The 15,663-nt window shown below is 38.3% G+C and overlaps 4 protein-coding genes across 8 annotated transcripts; 1 reads left to right on the top strand and 3 right to left on the bottom strand.

The window, feature by feature from the left end:
- Positions 1-1,954: 1,954 nt before the first annotated feature.
- Positions 1,955-3,200, bottom strand: LOC135946516 (luciferin 4-monooxygenase-like). Its single transcript, XM_065494765.1, has 2 exons — positions 3,095-3,200; positions 1,955-3,044 (listed from the first exon to the last, which is right to left on the bottom strand). The coding sequence occupies exons 1-2, from the start codon at positions 3,125-3,127 to the stop codon at positions 2,637-2,639; spliced, it is 441 nt and encodes a 146-aa protein (XP_065350837.1). The 5' UTR covers positions 3,128-3,200; the 3' UTR covers positions 1,955-2,636.
- Positions 3,201-3,968: 768 nt separating this feature from the next.
- On the bottom strand, positions 3,969-4,440 carry LOC135945284 (3-hydroxybenzoate--CoA/4-hydroxybenzoate--CoA ligase-like). The gene is made up of 3 exons (XM_065492874.1): positions 4,278-4,440; positions 4,084-4,219; positions 3,969-4,029 (listed from the first exon to the last, which is right to left on the bottom strand). The coding sequence occupies exons 1-3, from the start codon at positions 4,387-4,389 to the stop codon at positions 3,969-3,971; spliced, it is 309 nt and encodes a 102-aa protein (XP_065348946.1). The 5' UTR covers positions 4,390-4,440.
- A 4,093-nt stretch (positions 4,441-8,533) lies between these two features.
- On the bottom strand, positions 8,534-11,235 carry LOC135946920 (uncharacterized). Its single transcript, XM_065495410.1, has 10 exons — positions 11,136-11,235; positions 10,960-11,078; positions 10,696-10,903; positions 10,458-10,640; positions 10,265-10,400; positions 10,048-10,204; positions 9,649-9,910; positions 9,541-9,590; positions 9,372-9,479; positions 8,534-9,315 (listed from the first exon to the last, which is right to left on the bottom strand). The coding sequence occupies exons 1-10, from the start codon at positions 11,146-11,148 to the stop codon at positions 8,905-8,907; spliced, it is 1,647 nt and encodes a 548-aa protein (XP_065351482.1). The 5' UTR covers positions 11,149-11,235; the 3' UTR covers positions 8,534-8,904.
- Positions 11,236-12,544: 1,309 nt separating this feature from the next.
- On the top strand, positions 12,545-15,558 carry LOC135945450 (uncharacterized). Of its 5 annotated transcripts, none has more exons than XM_065493152.1 (5): positions 12,656-12,768; positions 13,215-13,387; positions 13,674-13,862; positions 14,485-14,601; positions 15,149-15,558. In XM_065493152.1, exons 2-5 carry the CDS (start codon positions 13,274-13,276, stop codon positions 15,221-15,223), a joined length of 495 nt encoding a protein of 164 aa, XP_065349224.1. In that variant the 5' UTR covers positions 12,656-12,768; positions 13,215-13,273; the 3' UTR covers positions 15,224-15,558. The 5 variants fall into 5 exon arrangements, with proteins under 5 accessions (XP_065349223.1, XP_065349224.1, XP_065349221.1 ...); XM_065493149.1 differs by lacking the exon at positions 14,485-14,601 and adding an exon at positions 14,902-15,033; XM_065493153.1 differs by lacking the exon at positions 15,149-15,558 and adding an exon at positions 14,800-14,942.
- The last annotated feature ends 105 nt before the right edge of the window (positions 15,559-15,663 follow it).

The following is a 15,663-nucleotide window of genomic DNA, read 5'->3' on the forward strand; positions in this document are numbered from 1 at the left end:
CCGATAAAACTCGGAACCCTGATGATTGATGAGTAAAAGTGGACCGAAATGCTTTCTGTATTTGAGTTACAAATATTTATGTATTTCTTCTATTGCCTTATTCGATTTTAAATGAGCAGAAGCTTTCCTAACAAGCAATAAAAAATTATTTCATTTTTATTAAAATTTATTACCCAAATTTGTTATATGGCAACAAATGAGAAAAATCCATTTTGCAGGTGTCCTTCTAAAATGAATTTTCATCAATTTTTGGCTCCCCTAGTAAGGAATATTTATATATGTTGTATTTTAAACAACTACATATTTACGCATGGCGTGTAGGAAATACCCAACGGGACAGATTTCACTACTTTTCAAGTAGGATGTTATACATACGTACCCACAACGTCAATATTACTTGGATGATGTGCAAAATCTCTAGATCCTTTAACAAAATCGCGATAAAAACTTATGGAGAAGATAATGTCACGTCATGTACTTCGTCCCATAAAAGACATCTGCGGCTCAATTGGACTTTGAATCATCTCCTTGAAGGCTTGACTCTTATCTAAAAGGAGGACTGCGCTTTCAGAGCAAAATTTAGTGATACGGCGGTGCTCTTTGGATTTCCCATTTTTCCGCATTAAAATTGATCGATAAACCTCCATCATAATAGCTGCAGATATTAATTTTTTCTTTAACATTTATACAACATCTATAACAACCACTTGAGAGATAACTTAAACCTGTGCAAGGTATAGCCAAGAGATTACTATTTTATTATGTATTTTTCTTTTCAGGAAATAACTGATTCCTTTTTAATTATTTTAATTTAGTTTATATCACTGAATTGGGAGAACGTTTCTAAAAAAGTTTGTTTCATACCCTATATTTCAGCGTTTTCAAATTTCCTAAACATTCTGTCACTTACAATAACATTTTTCCGCAAGTTAATTTAGAGTTTTAAGTTAATTGAAATTAATTTATGAAAAGCTAATAGTACTTTGAAATATTAAATCAATTGAAAAAGGTGTACCAGCATAATCAAATCATAATCTAATTAACTATGTGTTAATAATTATGTAATTTAAGATCTGTCTTAAAACAAGAACTTAAATTAATATCTGTCAAGAAGCGTTAAATTCCTTTTGGTCTCAAATTTTTCGTCGAATAAAATTAGTATTTATATATGCTCACAAAAGAGCAAATTACCTTCGTGTTTTGCTCACTGTATCGGTTAGACCCCTTTGTCTACGCTTGAAAAATGCCTATCGCTTTTTTAAACCTTTTCGCCACTTTTTTGGCAAAGGGCCATTTTCTTTCTCCCTCTTTTTACCCACTCGGTGAGATCTCAGTCAGTCACTCGACCGACCTCGAGGTCTGTCTCAGCACGAGAAATAATACCCATCTCCCCGTGAGTCAGTTTGGACTCCTTGGTCTGGTCGCTTGCCTGCTTCGCCCTGTCTTCATAATGTGCACATTAATAGCAGATATTGGATCAAATCGAAAAGAAACATCACTATTGCTGCGATGTTAACTTTTTTGTAACCCTGAAAATAGAGAAGCCAAGAAATTTCACTTTACTTGCGAAAATATTTAGTATCCTATCCTCAACAGATTCGTAGATACTCGTCCTGAGCGTGTTAAGAAATGCCAAATTTTATTTTTAATCGAATATTTCCATATATTTTGTGGTTAAATTCTGTGGCACGGAGCGAAATATTTGAATCACATGATTTTCAACATGAAATTTCAACTCGAAGGATCAGCAAATAAAAATATTTCGCTACGTCCATGTAACCACAGTTTAATTCGGCATGAAAAGCTAGTCGCATAAATTTATTCTTTTAGAATTTTTAGCTATAAACTGATTGCTTTACTTGATAACTATACCTTTACAAATGTGATTTCTTCTTACTCAATTCATAGCAGACTCTTTATAAGGTTCCCAAAAATTACAAACGAAGTGTATAGTTTTTAGATTTTTATTTAGATTAACTCATTTTCTGCAACAATTCAACTCGTCGTAAACTTTGTGGGTGCTCGAATAGCTAGGCTGTGTGGGATACTTCAAACACCTCACTTTTTCCTTAATGCGTGCTATATTGTTCGAAGTAGAAGTAGAACCCGAGTCCGGGTCATATCGTTAATTAGCTAACACACGCTTTTAAGGCACCCTCGGCCAACAGCTTTACGACGACGAGTGGTGCGAGAGCTCAGGCGTGAGATCGCTTTGCGTTTTAGCTTAGACACTCATGTCGCTTCGGCTGCTACAGGGTTTGTGGATATGATAGCCGCTGCAGCGATGAGTGGGGAGCAAAAGTGACCTGACGTGCAGGTTGCATAATTACGCCGATAGGTAGTCCCCATAACTTGAGCTAAAAGCATATTTCCTTTTTTGATTTAAGGTTAAGACATTAATTTAAGGCTACATTTCTTATCGTCTATTTTATCATAGTATGTGTGAGCTAATTTTGATGTGTTATCAAGATCATAAAGTATATGTGTTCATTGGTGTTAAAGATAAAAGCTGTGTAAAATAATTTAAAACTTCATCATTCTCAAGAAAAGCCTTTTGGCCAACAATAAAAGTCAATTGAACCACCAAAATTCCAATTGCTAATTGTATGAAATTAAAAAGTAAATCAATCCAAATTCTATTCTACGGCCAAGCGCCTGAGGGCGTGCCTGTCAATTTTTCCTCCCATGTTCATTGGGAGAGAATCGACGAACTGGATGCCCTTGTGCAGGTGCTTATTGATGGCCGCCCGGTCCGCAACAAATTTGACCAAATCGGCCTCGGTGCACTTGCTGCCAGGCCTCTTCACCACAAGACCCTTGGCCAGATTATCAAAATCTCGATCGGGGAAGGTGACGACTCCTGCCTCCAGCACGTCCGGGTGTTCTAGCAGAATCGATTCGACCTCCGCTGGTGACGTGATCATGGTCAGGTACTTGTACACGAAAGTGATCCGTTCAATCACGTAAAGATGTCCTCTTTCATCGTAGAAGCCCAGATCACTGGTCTTCAGCCAGCCGTCCTCTGTGAAACTCACCATGTTGTACTGCAAAAGTTTTCATTCACTATATATAAATTTTTTAATGTGCTATTTACTGGTTTTCCTCTTTCGTTTATGTACCCTGCCATGACAGCAGGACCCTTAACAAGAATTTCTCCTCGTTTGTGTGGACCAAGAGCTTCTCTGGTGTTCACGTCAACCACCTAAGAAGAGTAAAAGTTTTTCTTCTAATCATTTTTTTTATCTTTATCTGCAAACCTTAATTTTGTAGTTAGGCATTGGTTGACCAGAAGATATGTATTCTTTATCTGTAAACACACGGAACAATGTTTTTATCAGATGTACTGCTATTATGGTCGTGATTTTTACCTTGATTGATGGTACGCTCCATTTTTACTGGCTTGGGGCCATTTTTCTTCAAAGTCGCTGCGAAAGTCTCCGTCAAGCCATATGTCACCTTGAAGTGAGCGTTCGGTAACATTTCGGACAATGTGTCGGCCGTATACGAGTCGATGACCCATCCACCACAAATAAGAGTTTTCAGGAAATCCTGCTCTCTGATCTCCTTCATCTTTTCTGTTTGCTTTGTGATCCAAACGGCGAGGTGTGGGTACAAAAAAATTCCATTAGGCTGTAGACAAGAGATTTTCCATTTATAAATCCTGTTTAAATTATTGGATTTAATTTGTTGAGATTATAATTCCTTTTTAATTTTTTAAATTTAGTTTATATCACTTAATTGGGAAAATGTTACTTAAAATTTGTGTTTCATACCCTATATTAAACCCAATTTCACCCATATTAGTAATGCACAGCAATAAATATGATTCAAATAAAACTCCACTTCGCGACGCACTTTATGGCCAGCCGTTTTGGCCAGTCTCTGTTCACTCAGTCTAATAAAGCAAGAAGTAAGAAGTAAAGTTAAAAATCAGTAGTTGAGTGTTTTACTTCATACGACTACCGCTCCTACACAACGATGCCATAGTTCATCATGAGCTCCATCATAGAATCTTCTATTCCAAGAACCCTATAAAGCAGGTTTTAAATTTGAGGATGTATTGTCCAGCTAGGGTCCACTTACTCGGACTCGGCCATGATTGCAGCCAATATGGATTTCTGAGTGTGCACGATTCCCTTGGGATCTCCAGTGGAGCCGCTCGTGTTGATCACAACAGCAATGTCCTTTTCTGGATTGATTTTCACGTTCTCAGGGAATGCTAGTTTTTAAATTTCTATGTTGTGGTGCATATTTTCCAAAAAAGGTGATGATCACACCTGATCCATCGTCCTCAAGCAGCTCAGAGTAGTAAATCGTCCCTGGAAGTTTCTCAGCGCCAATGCTAATCAGTTGAACTTCCACATTGGCTATTTTAATCGCTTGCTTCATTTTTCCCACTGTCTCAGGGTCCACGATTGCGAACTTGGCTTCAGTCTCCCTCAAATGAGTGGCGATTGTTTCTAAAATCGAACATTCAACATCTGCGTCTCCTACGGATCTAATTTTAAGTACAGACCCGCCGTTGTAGCAGTGTGGCATCCTCTCACGCACCCTCCCAAAAGATAGTGTGACACTTGGATTTGGAACAACTGGGCCATTTCAAACGTGCAGAAGTAGATGAAATCTCCGTGTTTGAGACCGAGTCTAGTCAGGGCACTAGCAATTTTCCGAGCGTTAGGCTGCACTTCCGAAAATAGAATGGACCTGCCAGACGGGATGTCTATCTACAGATAACATGCAAAGTTTTCCATTTCCTCTGACAATGAGTTGTTAAATTGAGTTATAATTACAATCCAAGGTTTGTCCTTTGGCATTTTGTCCAGTCTGGAATTCAGATGCTCAAAAACGTAAGTCATGAGAGGAACATTTGGTATTTCTAAGTCTCCCTCAGGAGAGCTGACAACGTTGTGCTCTAGAAATATTCCTTCGTTGATAAAACTGAAATTTGTTTAAATAAATAAATAGCAACACACTCACCTGCGGATGGCATGTTTGCTTATTTATGTGCACAATATTGACTATACTGTCTATACTATATTGTTTTCTCTCTACGCTGTTATTGTATATATAAAGTTTCGCGCCCTTCCATTGTGCCTCTTTAAGTTAAGTACAAAGGCTCTTTCTATGCCGATGGAAAATCCAAAAGAGAGGTGTGCGTGATTGGTAAATTGCTTGTTATCTTGACAACTTTTTGAAAAGGTTACGTGCTATTCGTCAGGCTTGCAACATTTCTAGTTAAAGCCAAACAAAACCAATTTCATCTTGTCAGCGAAAAATCCCGTTGATATGGTGAGACGTAATTTTAGAACGAGAGATTTTTCAATTTAAATACAGGGAGGGGCAAAATTAAACGTTCAAAAAGAACTGATCAGCCCGAAAAGAGTGGTTGGGGTGGGATCCAAATTCCAACGGTGATGAGCCCTTCAAAAACTGGAATTTTAATTATTATTTTTTTTGTACAATTTTCAACCCTTTCGGACGAGTGGTTTCGTCGCTGCACCCCAAAATACGATTTTGATCAAGTTTATTATTGGATTCCCATGTTAAACCACTTAGATTTTTTTTTCGAAAATTCAACGTGCATAGGTATTTTCTAGACTAAAATTTTGCGCTGATTCCGATTCTAAGGTCTATTTTTTGTTCCGGCGTCCGGAAGGGGTGTTTTTGGTGGGTAGGGTTGAGTGGCTGATTGGAGATGACGGTCAACATCAAAGTCGCCAAAAACTGTAGTGCCGCACATGTTTCCGGTGGTGAAATTTACCGGAGCATTTTTCAAATAGGTATTACATTTTTAAACTTTAATTGGAAAAACTTTCAACTTTTCAAAAAAGATGTTTTTGAAAAATGCCCCGAATTTAGAAAACCAATAACTCTTTTGAAATCAGCACTTCATTACGAGTCCAAATAAGAGGTGCAAACTCATTGTTACATGACCAAGTTTCGATTTTTCATGGTTTTCCCTGGTGAACACTTGGGAAATCGCGCGCAGCATGATAACGGCTTGCACGAGAGTATTTTTGTTTTGCGGTGATTCTCTTCCCTACACTCTGTGCTGGAAACTACCAGATGATTCGCGTAATTTCTAGAATCCCCACACTCATTCTACTCTCACGAAACTTTACAGAACAATCGATTACGGCATCTCTTTCTAAATTGACTTTAGTTAATAAATCTAACTAACTGACTAATTGTGCTTTCAACTAATTGATGTAATAATGTACTGTAAATTCTGATAATAAATAGAAACCTAATTTCATCCCAATCAACCATACACAGAAATAAATATTATTAAATATCATCGTTAAGTTCAAACACCAGATTTCAAGATCCCCTGTTGATTTTGCTGATTAAAGTTAATCTAATAGTTGAGTTTACTTGTCGTGTTTCATTCATTCGACTACAACTCTTACAACTCATGACCGCCGACGCTCCTATAATTTTTTATGAGATGTATATGAAGATCCCAGCTAAATTTTGTAAATCTTGAAAAAATTTATAGATATTTTTCTTTTTTCAATAAAGTTAAGTGAACCCTAACAGGAGTTTTCTGGAAAAGTCGAAAATGCTGGAATTTTTTTCGCCAAGTTAAAACACCTTTGCACGATGAATTTTCGAAAAAAAATTCAAGTGGTTTAACATGGGATTTCCCATATTAAACTTGTTTCAAATTTGGATTTTGGGGTGCAGCGCCGAAACCACTTGTCCGAAAGGGTTGAAAATTTCACAAAAAACTTCAGTTTTTGAGCGGCTCACCGTTGGAATTTCGATCCCACCCCAACCATTCTTTTCGGGGTTTTCAACTATTTTTGAACGTTAAATTTTTTCCCTCCCTGTATTATTAAGCTGCAACTCTTAATAAGGCATAATATGTATTTTTGTTGTGTTCTGGATGTGGATGTATGGGGCACAGTTGCCCTGCTGATCCGTAATAAACCATTTTTGAATCTAATAAAGTCTTATGAATTTTACGATTAGCCAATCTTCAAATTGGGAGGTAACATTTTAAGCGATATAAAATACGTAGATCGCCAAACTTATTACGCAAATTACTACGAACGTGTAAACCATTCAAATAACCTTTATTTATCTTTCTATTTGATGTCACCTCACTTTCTTTGTCTTTTCAAGTGTGCGTGATCTAGCTAGCAAAATTTGTAAGAGATGTTTTTATTTCTTTATAGATGTTAATGAAGGTAGAAGCTCGCAAAGTTATCACAATTGTCAGAAGAAATTAAACGCAGCTTCCTAGGTGTGTAGTCACTAGAAAAAGCACTATACTTGCCTTAGCTACTTGTTGTTAGCCAATATCAGTGCGTTAGGTAATCGTTATTCTCAACTTAAAAATCATCACTCTCACATTTTAAAGGCAAATAATATGAAAGATAATGAAGATAAAAATATAAACTTTTTGATTTGATGACAAATTCATGAAATAAATTTAAATCTTTGACCTTTGCAGATTGGTCTGTTCTAACCCCATAAGATTTTTAAGCAAAATGAACACCTCTCAATCAGAACGAATCGTTGAAGCATTGATACATATATTGCGTGTTATTTTTCATTAATATCTCGTCTTTTATGGTACTGATTGCGAGTTCTCCGGCTTTTGGCTCCTCGCGATGATTTTTATTTGGACTACGTGTTGTTGATCGCCAAATGATAACTTAAGATGACTTAAGACTTTGTGGCTTCCAGGGTTCAGAGATTTATCGACCCGGTTTAAACCAGCCCGATTAAAACCGGGTTAAACCAAATAGTAAAACCCGGGTTTTTTGTTTTTTTTATTTCATTTAGCATAAAACCTTAAAAATTTCAAAAAGTATCATGATGCAAACATTATTTGACAGTGTCATAGTATGGTGATTGGTAAATGTGACGAAACCAAAAAACGAAGTCACTTTGGACCAAACTGGTTGAAACCGATTTTAACCAGTTTAACCCAGTCCACCGAGTTTTTTCGAAAAAACCTGGTGGCTTCGGCTTGATTTGAGATGGAACGCAATAAAACTATTTAGAAAAACGAGTAAATACTGTAATCAGGATGAACGCAATATTTTTTTGTGCGTAGGGAAGGGAATCCCCAAAAGGAGGCAGATTACGTTTGTCAAGTAGGATGTTTGCTTAGGGAAGACCGAACTTGGCGGTATGATACTGTTGTTTTTCACGTGTTCGTTGTTTCAAAGTGACTCAGATCTACTCAATCATCGATAAGAAAATATGATTGGAAACACCAGGTGCAGCTCGCAGATTGACCAAACAAAAGGCGCAATCTATTTTGGTATATCAAGCTATCGTTGCAGCGCTTTGCAATCTCCCTGAAAGCGTCTCTTATCTTGATTATGTTTAAGAAAGTGAACAAAAAGGTTACCTCATGAGAACAAATTTAATCTTGTCTCAATAGGGCTTATTGATTGCTGTAGTTTGTCATTCTATTAATAGAAAAATGCCGAATGCCTTTTTCTTGACCATTCCGAATGAGGCTATAAGGTTTTTTTTATTGAAGATGCAAAATGCTGATATATTTTCTGATTTTTTTCTCGTTTATTTGCAATTAAAACAGCACAAATAGCTAAAAATTTATTAGTTTAAAATTTCTCCATAAATTTGTCTACAAATTAAAATTTAATTTGAAAGTAGGTGCACTGGAATAAAAATTATTTTTTCCTGAAGAGTACCACGCTATTTATTACACGTGAACCGTACTGCTGTAATATATGTAATTTTCAGCATGTAGATAAATATGTTATAATAAAATTGATGATACAAAATCTAGGATGAGGTGTGAAAAAATATTCTTGAATAAGCTAGGCCCGTTTTTACAATCCATACAACTGCTTCAAAACAAGCACCTCACTCAATTTTAAAAATTAGTACATTTTAATTAAAATTACAAATTTAAATGTGCTAGTCCTGTATGGCCATACGTCTGAGGGCGTTCCTATCAATTTTCCCTCCTGTGCCAAGAGGTAGAGCATCAACAAATTGCACGCCTTTGTGCAGGTGCTTGTTGATGGCCGCCCTCTCCGCAACAAATTTGACCAAATCAGCCTCGGTACACTTGCTGCCGCGCCTCTTCACTACGAGGCCTTTGGCCAGATTGTCAAACTCTGGGTCGGAGAAGGTGATCACACCTGCTTCCAGAACGTCAGGGTGCTGCATCAGAATTGACTCGACTTCAGCCGGGGACGTAATCATGGTCAGGTATTTGTAGACAAAAGTGATCCGTTCCACCACGTACAGGAAGCCCTTTTCGTCAAAGAATCCCAGATCGCTCGTCTTCATCCAGCCGTCTTCTGTGAAACTATCTCTGTTGTGCTGCAAATTGGGTATTAAAATACTTGGTTTTTATTCCTTTAATAATCGCGCTTTACCGGCTTCCCTTTTTCTGTCAGGTATCCTGCCGTGAGTGATGGGCTTTTCACTAGAATTTCTCCCCTACAGTACGGGCCGAGTGCTTTTCCTGTCTCCAAATCAATGATCTGATGAGAAGAATAAGAGTAAATATTTTTCGTCTACCGTTTGTCTCTGTCATATTTTTACCTTTGCTTTGACGTTTACCATGAGCGGACCAGAGGATATATATTCTCTATCTGCAGATTACAAAAATATTAACCCTATCCATGTAAATATAAAAGTGTCGTATTTCACCTTCGTTGATGCAACGCTCCATTTTGTTGGGTTTAGCTCCGTTTATCTTCATTGAAACTCCAAACGCCTCTGACATGCCGTAAACCGTCTTGAAGTAGGTATTTGGCAACGCCTCTGCCATTGTGTCTGCCGTGCGCGCGTCCACGACCCAACCCCCGCAGAGGAGGGTGCGCAGAAAGTCTTTTTCTCGAATTTCCTTTAATTTATCTGTCTGCTTGCTAAGCCAGGCTGCGATGTGTGGATATAAAATGATTCCATTTGGCTGCAGGAGATTGTGAATTGTCAGTTTCCTTTCTTTTGTCGGTTTCGGGAAAAGAAAACGGCTTTTAAATATAAAATCCCCGTGACACAAATTAAGTATTTCGATACTTTTGTATTAACTATCATTGCCCCGTTTACCTTGTATTTCAGCATTTGGTCGACGAGAATTTCCTTCTCGAACTTTGTAAAGTGATAAGTGGTTATGCCGTGGCACAAGTCGTGCATCAGAAGGCTGTTAGAGATGACGCCGTAGTTCGTCATGAGCTCCATCATTGAATCTTCTATCACGAGCACGCTGTTAATGCGAAATTATAATTCTTGTTGAAAATTTTTGTTGTTTATCTGGTTTTCCTACCGTTCCTCGGAGAGCATCGCAGCCAATATGGAGCGCTGAGTGTGCACGACACCTTTTGGCGCTCCAGTCGAGCCGCTTGTGTTGATGACAATTGCGATGTCGGTCTTTGGGTTGATTTTCACGTCCTCAGGGAAAGCTATAATCCATAGTTTTCATGAGTTTAATTTCTAAAAAGGCAATTTCGCACATATACCCGTCCCGTCGTCCTCAAGAAGCTCTGTGTAGTAAATAGTTCCAGGCAGTTTTTTCTCCCCAACGCTGATCAACTGAACGGGAAAGCCAACCTTTTTGATTGCTTCTCGAATTGTACCAATCGTCTCGTGGTCCACGATTGCAAACTTGGCCTTGATATCCTGCATCTCCTTGGTGCTAATTTCTGCAAAATCAATTGTTATTGGGCTAATGCTTAAAATTTGTTTTTGAGGTCCAACCTGGTCTGGTGGCAGGGTGACAACCTCTCACACATCCGCCCAGAAGGAAGAGCGACACCTGAATTTGGTAGAATTGTGCCATTTCATACGTGCAGAAGTAAAGAAAATCGCCGTGCTGCATTCCCAGCCTTGTGAATGCACTTGCGATCTTACGAGCATTTGACTCAACTTCGGAGAGTTTTATGGATCTGCCAGATGGAATGTCCACCTGTACAAAAGTGTCGTTGATGGCTTCTAAATACTATATAACATTTAAAAACTCACAATCCACTTTTTATCCTTCGGCCATTTCTCTAATCCGGCTCTCAGCTGCTCGAAAACATAGGACATAAGCGGAACATTTGGCACCTCGACATCTCTTTCAGGAGAGCTGACGTAGGATTCTGTGGAAATATTTCCATATTACAACAAAGATGTAGGGAAAATTAATTATAACTTACGTTCAGAAGGCATGCTTCACTTCTTGGTGCAAGTAGAGTACTGCTTTTTCAAATTTTCTCCAATATAAAGGCGAGCCCCCCTCCAATATGTTATGAGGTACCAATGTCTTAAAATGTGCAGTTGCACGATGTAGAAATCCCATAAATCTGATTGGTCAACATTTTCTCTTCCCATGATCAATCTCAAGATAACGGATTCCAGGTGCAGAAAAGGTAGCTATTATTGTCACGCAAACTTAATCTATTTTACGACGGAGATTAAAATTTGATCATGCTTGTTGTATTGATAAAAAAAACCCAAAAGATTTGGCAAGGTATGATGACTACATTTAATTTTCTTTCCTGGTCTTTTAGTAATCTAGGGTCGTAAATAATTCTCTAACGCGTAGGAAAATAGCTAAGCTTCAATGTGACACCAACGGATTATAACTTTTCGCAGTAGTGACAGCGGATATTACTCATTACCTCCAACAAAGGATTGAATTTTAATTCTTGAGTTGATTGTTGAGCAATTTAACAGTAAAATTTGCGTTCCTCTGACAATGAGAGAAGTTATGTGCAATCGCCGCTGCTACAGCGTTTTGCTTTTTTCTTCACAATAATTCGCACTCCGCAAGAAAACTTATTCATAGGAATACTGTGCCGTCGAACAGCAATGTCTTGCAGGTTGCATATCATGGAAAGATCATTTTCTTTACAATTTTGTTCAAATTTCATATTTTTCAGAGTTAGAAATTTAATAATTGTCGAGTATTGCGATTTTGGTCAATATCAGGCCTTCTCAGTGGCCAAATCATTCATCTATTTTGGTTACTGCTGATAAAATATTAACCAAAATTTAGGAACTCAAGTGTACATGAAACGTTCCGATCTTGTATTTTTAATTGTAGAATTTCACACGTAAGACTGTTAATTTCGTCATAGTAGTAGCATAGCTCAACAACTAAAATGCGAATTTCTTTCTTGTAAGAAAAGGGCAACAATCAAATGAACAATTAAAACTTGTGTGTTTGTTGAGTGATGAGAAAATATGCTACCACGACGGTTTGTACAAGTACAAACACAAAATTACCCGTTTATGCTCAAACTCGTCAAAGTTTGCCATGAAAATCAGTAAACTTCCAATCATAGGGGTGGACACAATAGCTACTTATTAAGTGCTTATATAATTACAATTATATTATTTGTTTTAAAATTGCACAAATAGCATTGATTGATGCTTTCAGTTCATTTTGACTATGGCTGTTTCGAAACGAAAAATTTTAATTCCTTAAATAGTCAAATCTTATTTCTTTCTTTTTAAAAATTTGCAACAATTTTTTGTATTTAATCTGATGAAATTTGGACCGAACTTTGATTGATAATGATTTTATCAACTCATATAACATCAGATAAGCTGTGACGCACGAAGGGGCGCCCCGTGGTCCAGCCCGCGCACACCCACCGTGGCTGTTGCACCAATTTTACGGAACGGCGCATCCGAGCACCGAGAGAAGCGGTGGCGGCCTGAGTTATTTTGATCCGAATGCAAGCAGATGGCGTTGACCTCTGCGTACCATTAGGCGTTGCCGTGTCGTGGCCAAAAAAGGCGCCCTGGCCAATTTCTCCTCGCGCCGCGGGCCTCGACCAACAGGTGAGACTTATAGGCCTCCACCCTCACACCCCTCGCACCTTTGTGAGCCGAAAACGAGGTCGAAAAGGGTGGAGACTGACACTCGGCCTCTTTGCCAATTATCGAACGCGCTTTTTGTGCTGCTTGGACTCCAGAGGCTATTTTTTCCTTTGCTCGCGGTGACCTCAATACGCGCGTCTTAGTCAGTCAGTCAGTCAGTCAGTCGCACAGAGGCTAGACTACAGTCGCCATCCACCCGCGCGATCGATCTTGCCTAGCACGTATACAACTATATTATTTTATTTATTCTCTGTTTTCTTTCAACTTTAGATAACGTCATTATCATTTCCTGTTAAAACCCACAGAACATTTTGAATAATGTAGTACAATAGTCATTTGGTATTATTTTCTCGTAGCGAGAAGCACTGTAGAATCTCTGTATTATATTTTATATGTTCTTGTCGCAGAAAGGAAAAAACAAGACAATTCGGTCTGAAATAAGTGTGCGGCAGTTCCGGCGATAAAAATGTCGCACAGCGTAACTGTCACTCGCACCACCACCACAACAACCACCTCTGCCATCCTCATCAACACTGGCTACTTCAAGGCCGCGCCAGGACTTCTCAAACTTGGAGAACTGGTCAGTTCTTTTTCCAAAATGAATTGATTTTTTTGTAGGAAACTCAATTTTTTTAATGTGATTGAGGCTAGAATATTTTAGAGGCCGCATTAGGCTATTTGGCCTCAACATATAAAATAATTCAAGATAGAAACTTATAATAAAGGCTATTTGAGTTTTGTTTATTCGGATTTCAGTAATTTATTTTTATTATCTCCAGCAAGTAGATTGATAGCAGCATTTAAGTAAACATGTTGTGTCTTTTTTGACAATCCTTAATGACATCCGGCGCACTTTCTCCTGCCAGATTGTGGGCACGGTGATCATTGGGCTGGTCGCAACGACCCTTTCGCGCTACCACAACTACTACTCGTCGGGGAATGAAGAGCTATTTTTCTTCGTGACAGCATGTGCTTGCGTAATAGCCACGGGCTGTCTTCTCATCTCCTGCCTACTCTCCATCTCCACGGCCAGCATCATCAGCAAGACGATTTTTGTAAGTGAAATTGAAACAAAATTAATATTAACTTTCGCTGAGCTGCCACATGTCTCCGACCTTGCGTCAGTTCGCCGCGTTTACTTTGTAAGATATCAAAAGTCGCTCCTCTTTTTCTTAAAAAAGGCACGTTCGGGTCACGTGACTGCGTGATGCGTCATCTTTCTGCAGCAGACTAGGAGAATGAGAGAGAAAATAGTTTTAAGATTAAACAAAGCTATCTATATTCACTCCGAAATATTTTAGTTTTTTAAGGCCGCTCCTGCTCCCTTAATACAATGAAAAGGTTGTGTTTTCGGTTTTCGCAATATGTCGTGTATTGATGAAAACAATACATCGGGAAATCCGCTGGAATAAACCTGCGTAGCCTCGCAATTTAAATTCAATGGCCATTTAAAATTCACTCGTCAGCGCAATTGTTCAATCACAAATTTTTGCTCAATTGTGTTTTAGCACTCAATACAACAAACGACGCCTTCACGGCGCTTGTGAAGCTTTAAAAGTGAATAAAAGATTAAAATTAATTTTGAATTTGATAAAAAAACGATCTTTTTAATTCGAATTTGTTTTAAGAATTTTTCTTCTGACTCTTTGTTCTATTTTTGCTTTTGACGCCGCGTAGGAGCTTGTGTACCATGGAGTCGCCTTCTTCCTATATCTGATTTCTTCAGCGCTCGCTTTGGTGCACTCAACCGGCTCGAACCGCCGCCACGATAGCAGCCTCTACCTCACGGCCGCTGTAAGCCACCCCTACCAAATTAACCCCTCAGCGGGGATGCCAGATCGATAATCTTCAATTTTCCTATATCATTTGTAAAATTCATGGCACAAAAATCAATTAATAATATTTGGAAAAAGAATGATTAAAAATTAAAATTCAGGAGACAATGGGGGTCTGGCAACCCTTTAACGTCGCAAATAATTTTGTGCTTCACAGCGAGCTGGAAACGGAGAGTGCACCAAATCCTCTGCTTGCTTTGTGGCCTGTGCGTTGCGCCCGCAGTAACTGTCTTGGGATGAACCCCTATGACTGTTGCAGCTGCCCCTGCTACTGGTGCCACTCACCCTGATGAACCTTTTGTCCGCCGTCCTGCTCCTGTTCACGGTGATCTCGCGCAACCACGGCCACAAAGTCACAGAGGACTTGTACTCCACCAGAATCCAAGCAGCTGTGAGGGAGCAAAATTTGAGCGATTTATAGCGAAATGGTTGTTTGATATAATAATCTAATTCAAACAATCATTAAAAAGGAAGTATAAATATATTTGATTTAAAAATTTTCACAGATCTTGGGTCTGATCAACACGATCCTATACCTGGCTAGTACTATTTTGGCCTACAAGTCGTACAGAGGAGGATAAAAAGTTGTTCCGCACTGGAGGAATGGAAAATTTTCATCTCTCTGAAATTGTATTTTTGCTGTACTTATTCTTGGAATCGGATCTGCTTGAATAATTGTGGCCTTGTCATGACAGAATATTGATGTGTTCATTTTCATATTTACACTTATAAGCACAAAAAGAACTAAAGTATTATAAAAACGTACATTTTTAAATAAGTTTATTTAAACAAAATACCAGAAAATATATTTTGAAAATTCTTGCGATGCTTCACACGATTAGCTACTAGCAATGTCGTCCTCTCTTTTTTCGTTAAAAAATAAAAGTTGCGACGATTTATCTGCTTAAGGGACAAATCGATGGTTTTAATTGTTTTTACTCCCACTAAGCAAAAGAGACATGAAATACGTGAAAAACGAACAAATCAAATCAGAACTATTAACGCACTTTATTTTAGTTGT

This window comes from Cloeon dipterum, chromosome X (genome assembly GCF_949628265.1).
Source record: "Cloeon dipterum chromosome X, ieCloDipt1.1, whole genome shotgun sequence".
Lineage (NCBI taxonomy): Eukaryota > Metazoa > Arthropoda > Insecta > Ephemeroptera > Baetidae > Cloeon > Cloeon dipterum.

Bases quoted from the DNA above. Each gene is read 5' to 3' on its own strand.
- LOC135946516 (XM_065494765.1), bottom strand. From the start codon at position 3,127: ATGGCAGGGTACATAAACGAAAGAGGAAAACCA. The intron at 3,045-3,094 runs GTAAATAGCACA...AAACTTTTGCAG, and splicing joins TAAACGAAAGAGGAAAACCA to TACAACATGGTGAGTTTCAC.
- LOC135945284 (XM_065492874.1), bottom strand. From the start codon at position 4,389: ATGAAGCAAGCGATTAAAATAGCCAATGTGGAAGTTCAACTGATTAGC. The intron at 4,220-4,277 runs GTGTGATCATCA...TTTAAAAACTAG, and splicing joins GCTTGAGGACGATGGATCAG to CATTCCCTGAGAACGTGAAA. The intron at 4,030-4,083 runs GTAAGTGGACCC...CCTGCTTTATAG, and splicing joins GCAATCATGGCCGAGTCCGA to GGTTCTTGGAATAGAAGATT.
- LOC135946920 (XM_065495410.1), bottom strand. The intron at 9,911-10,047 runs GTAAACGGGGCA...AATCTCCTGCAG, and splicing joins ACCAAATGCTGAAATACAAG to CCAAATGGAATCATTTTATA. The intron at 9,316-9,371 runs GTAAAGCGCGAT...CCCAATTTGCAG, and splicing joins TGACAGAAAAAGGGAAGCCG to CACAACAGAGATAGTTTCAC.
- LOC135945450 (XM_065493149.1), top strand. From the start codon at position 13,274: ATGTCGCACAGCGTAACTGTCACTCGCACCACCACCACAACAACCACC. The intron at 13,863-14,901 runs GTAAGTGAAATT...TGACTGTTGCAG, and splicing joins TCATCAGCAAGACGATTTTT to CTGCCCCTGCTACTGGTGCC. The intron at 15,034-15,148 runs GTGAGGGAGCAA...AAATTTTCACAG, and splicing joins CCACCAGAATCCAAGCAGCT to ATCTTGGGTCTGATCAACAC.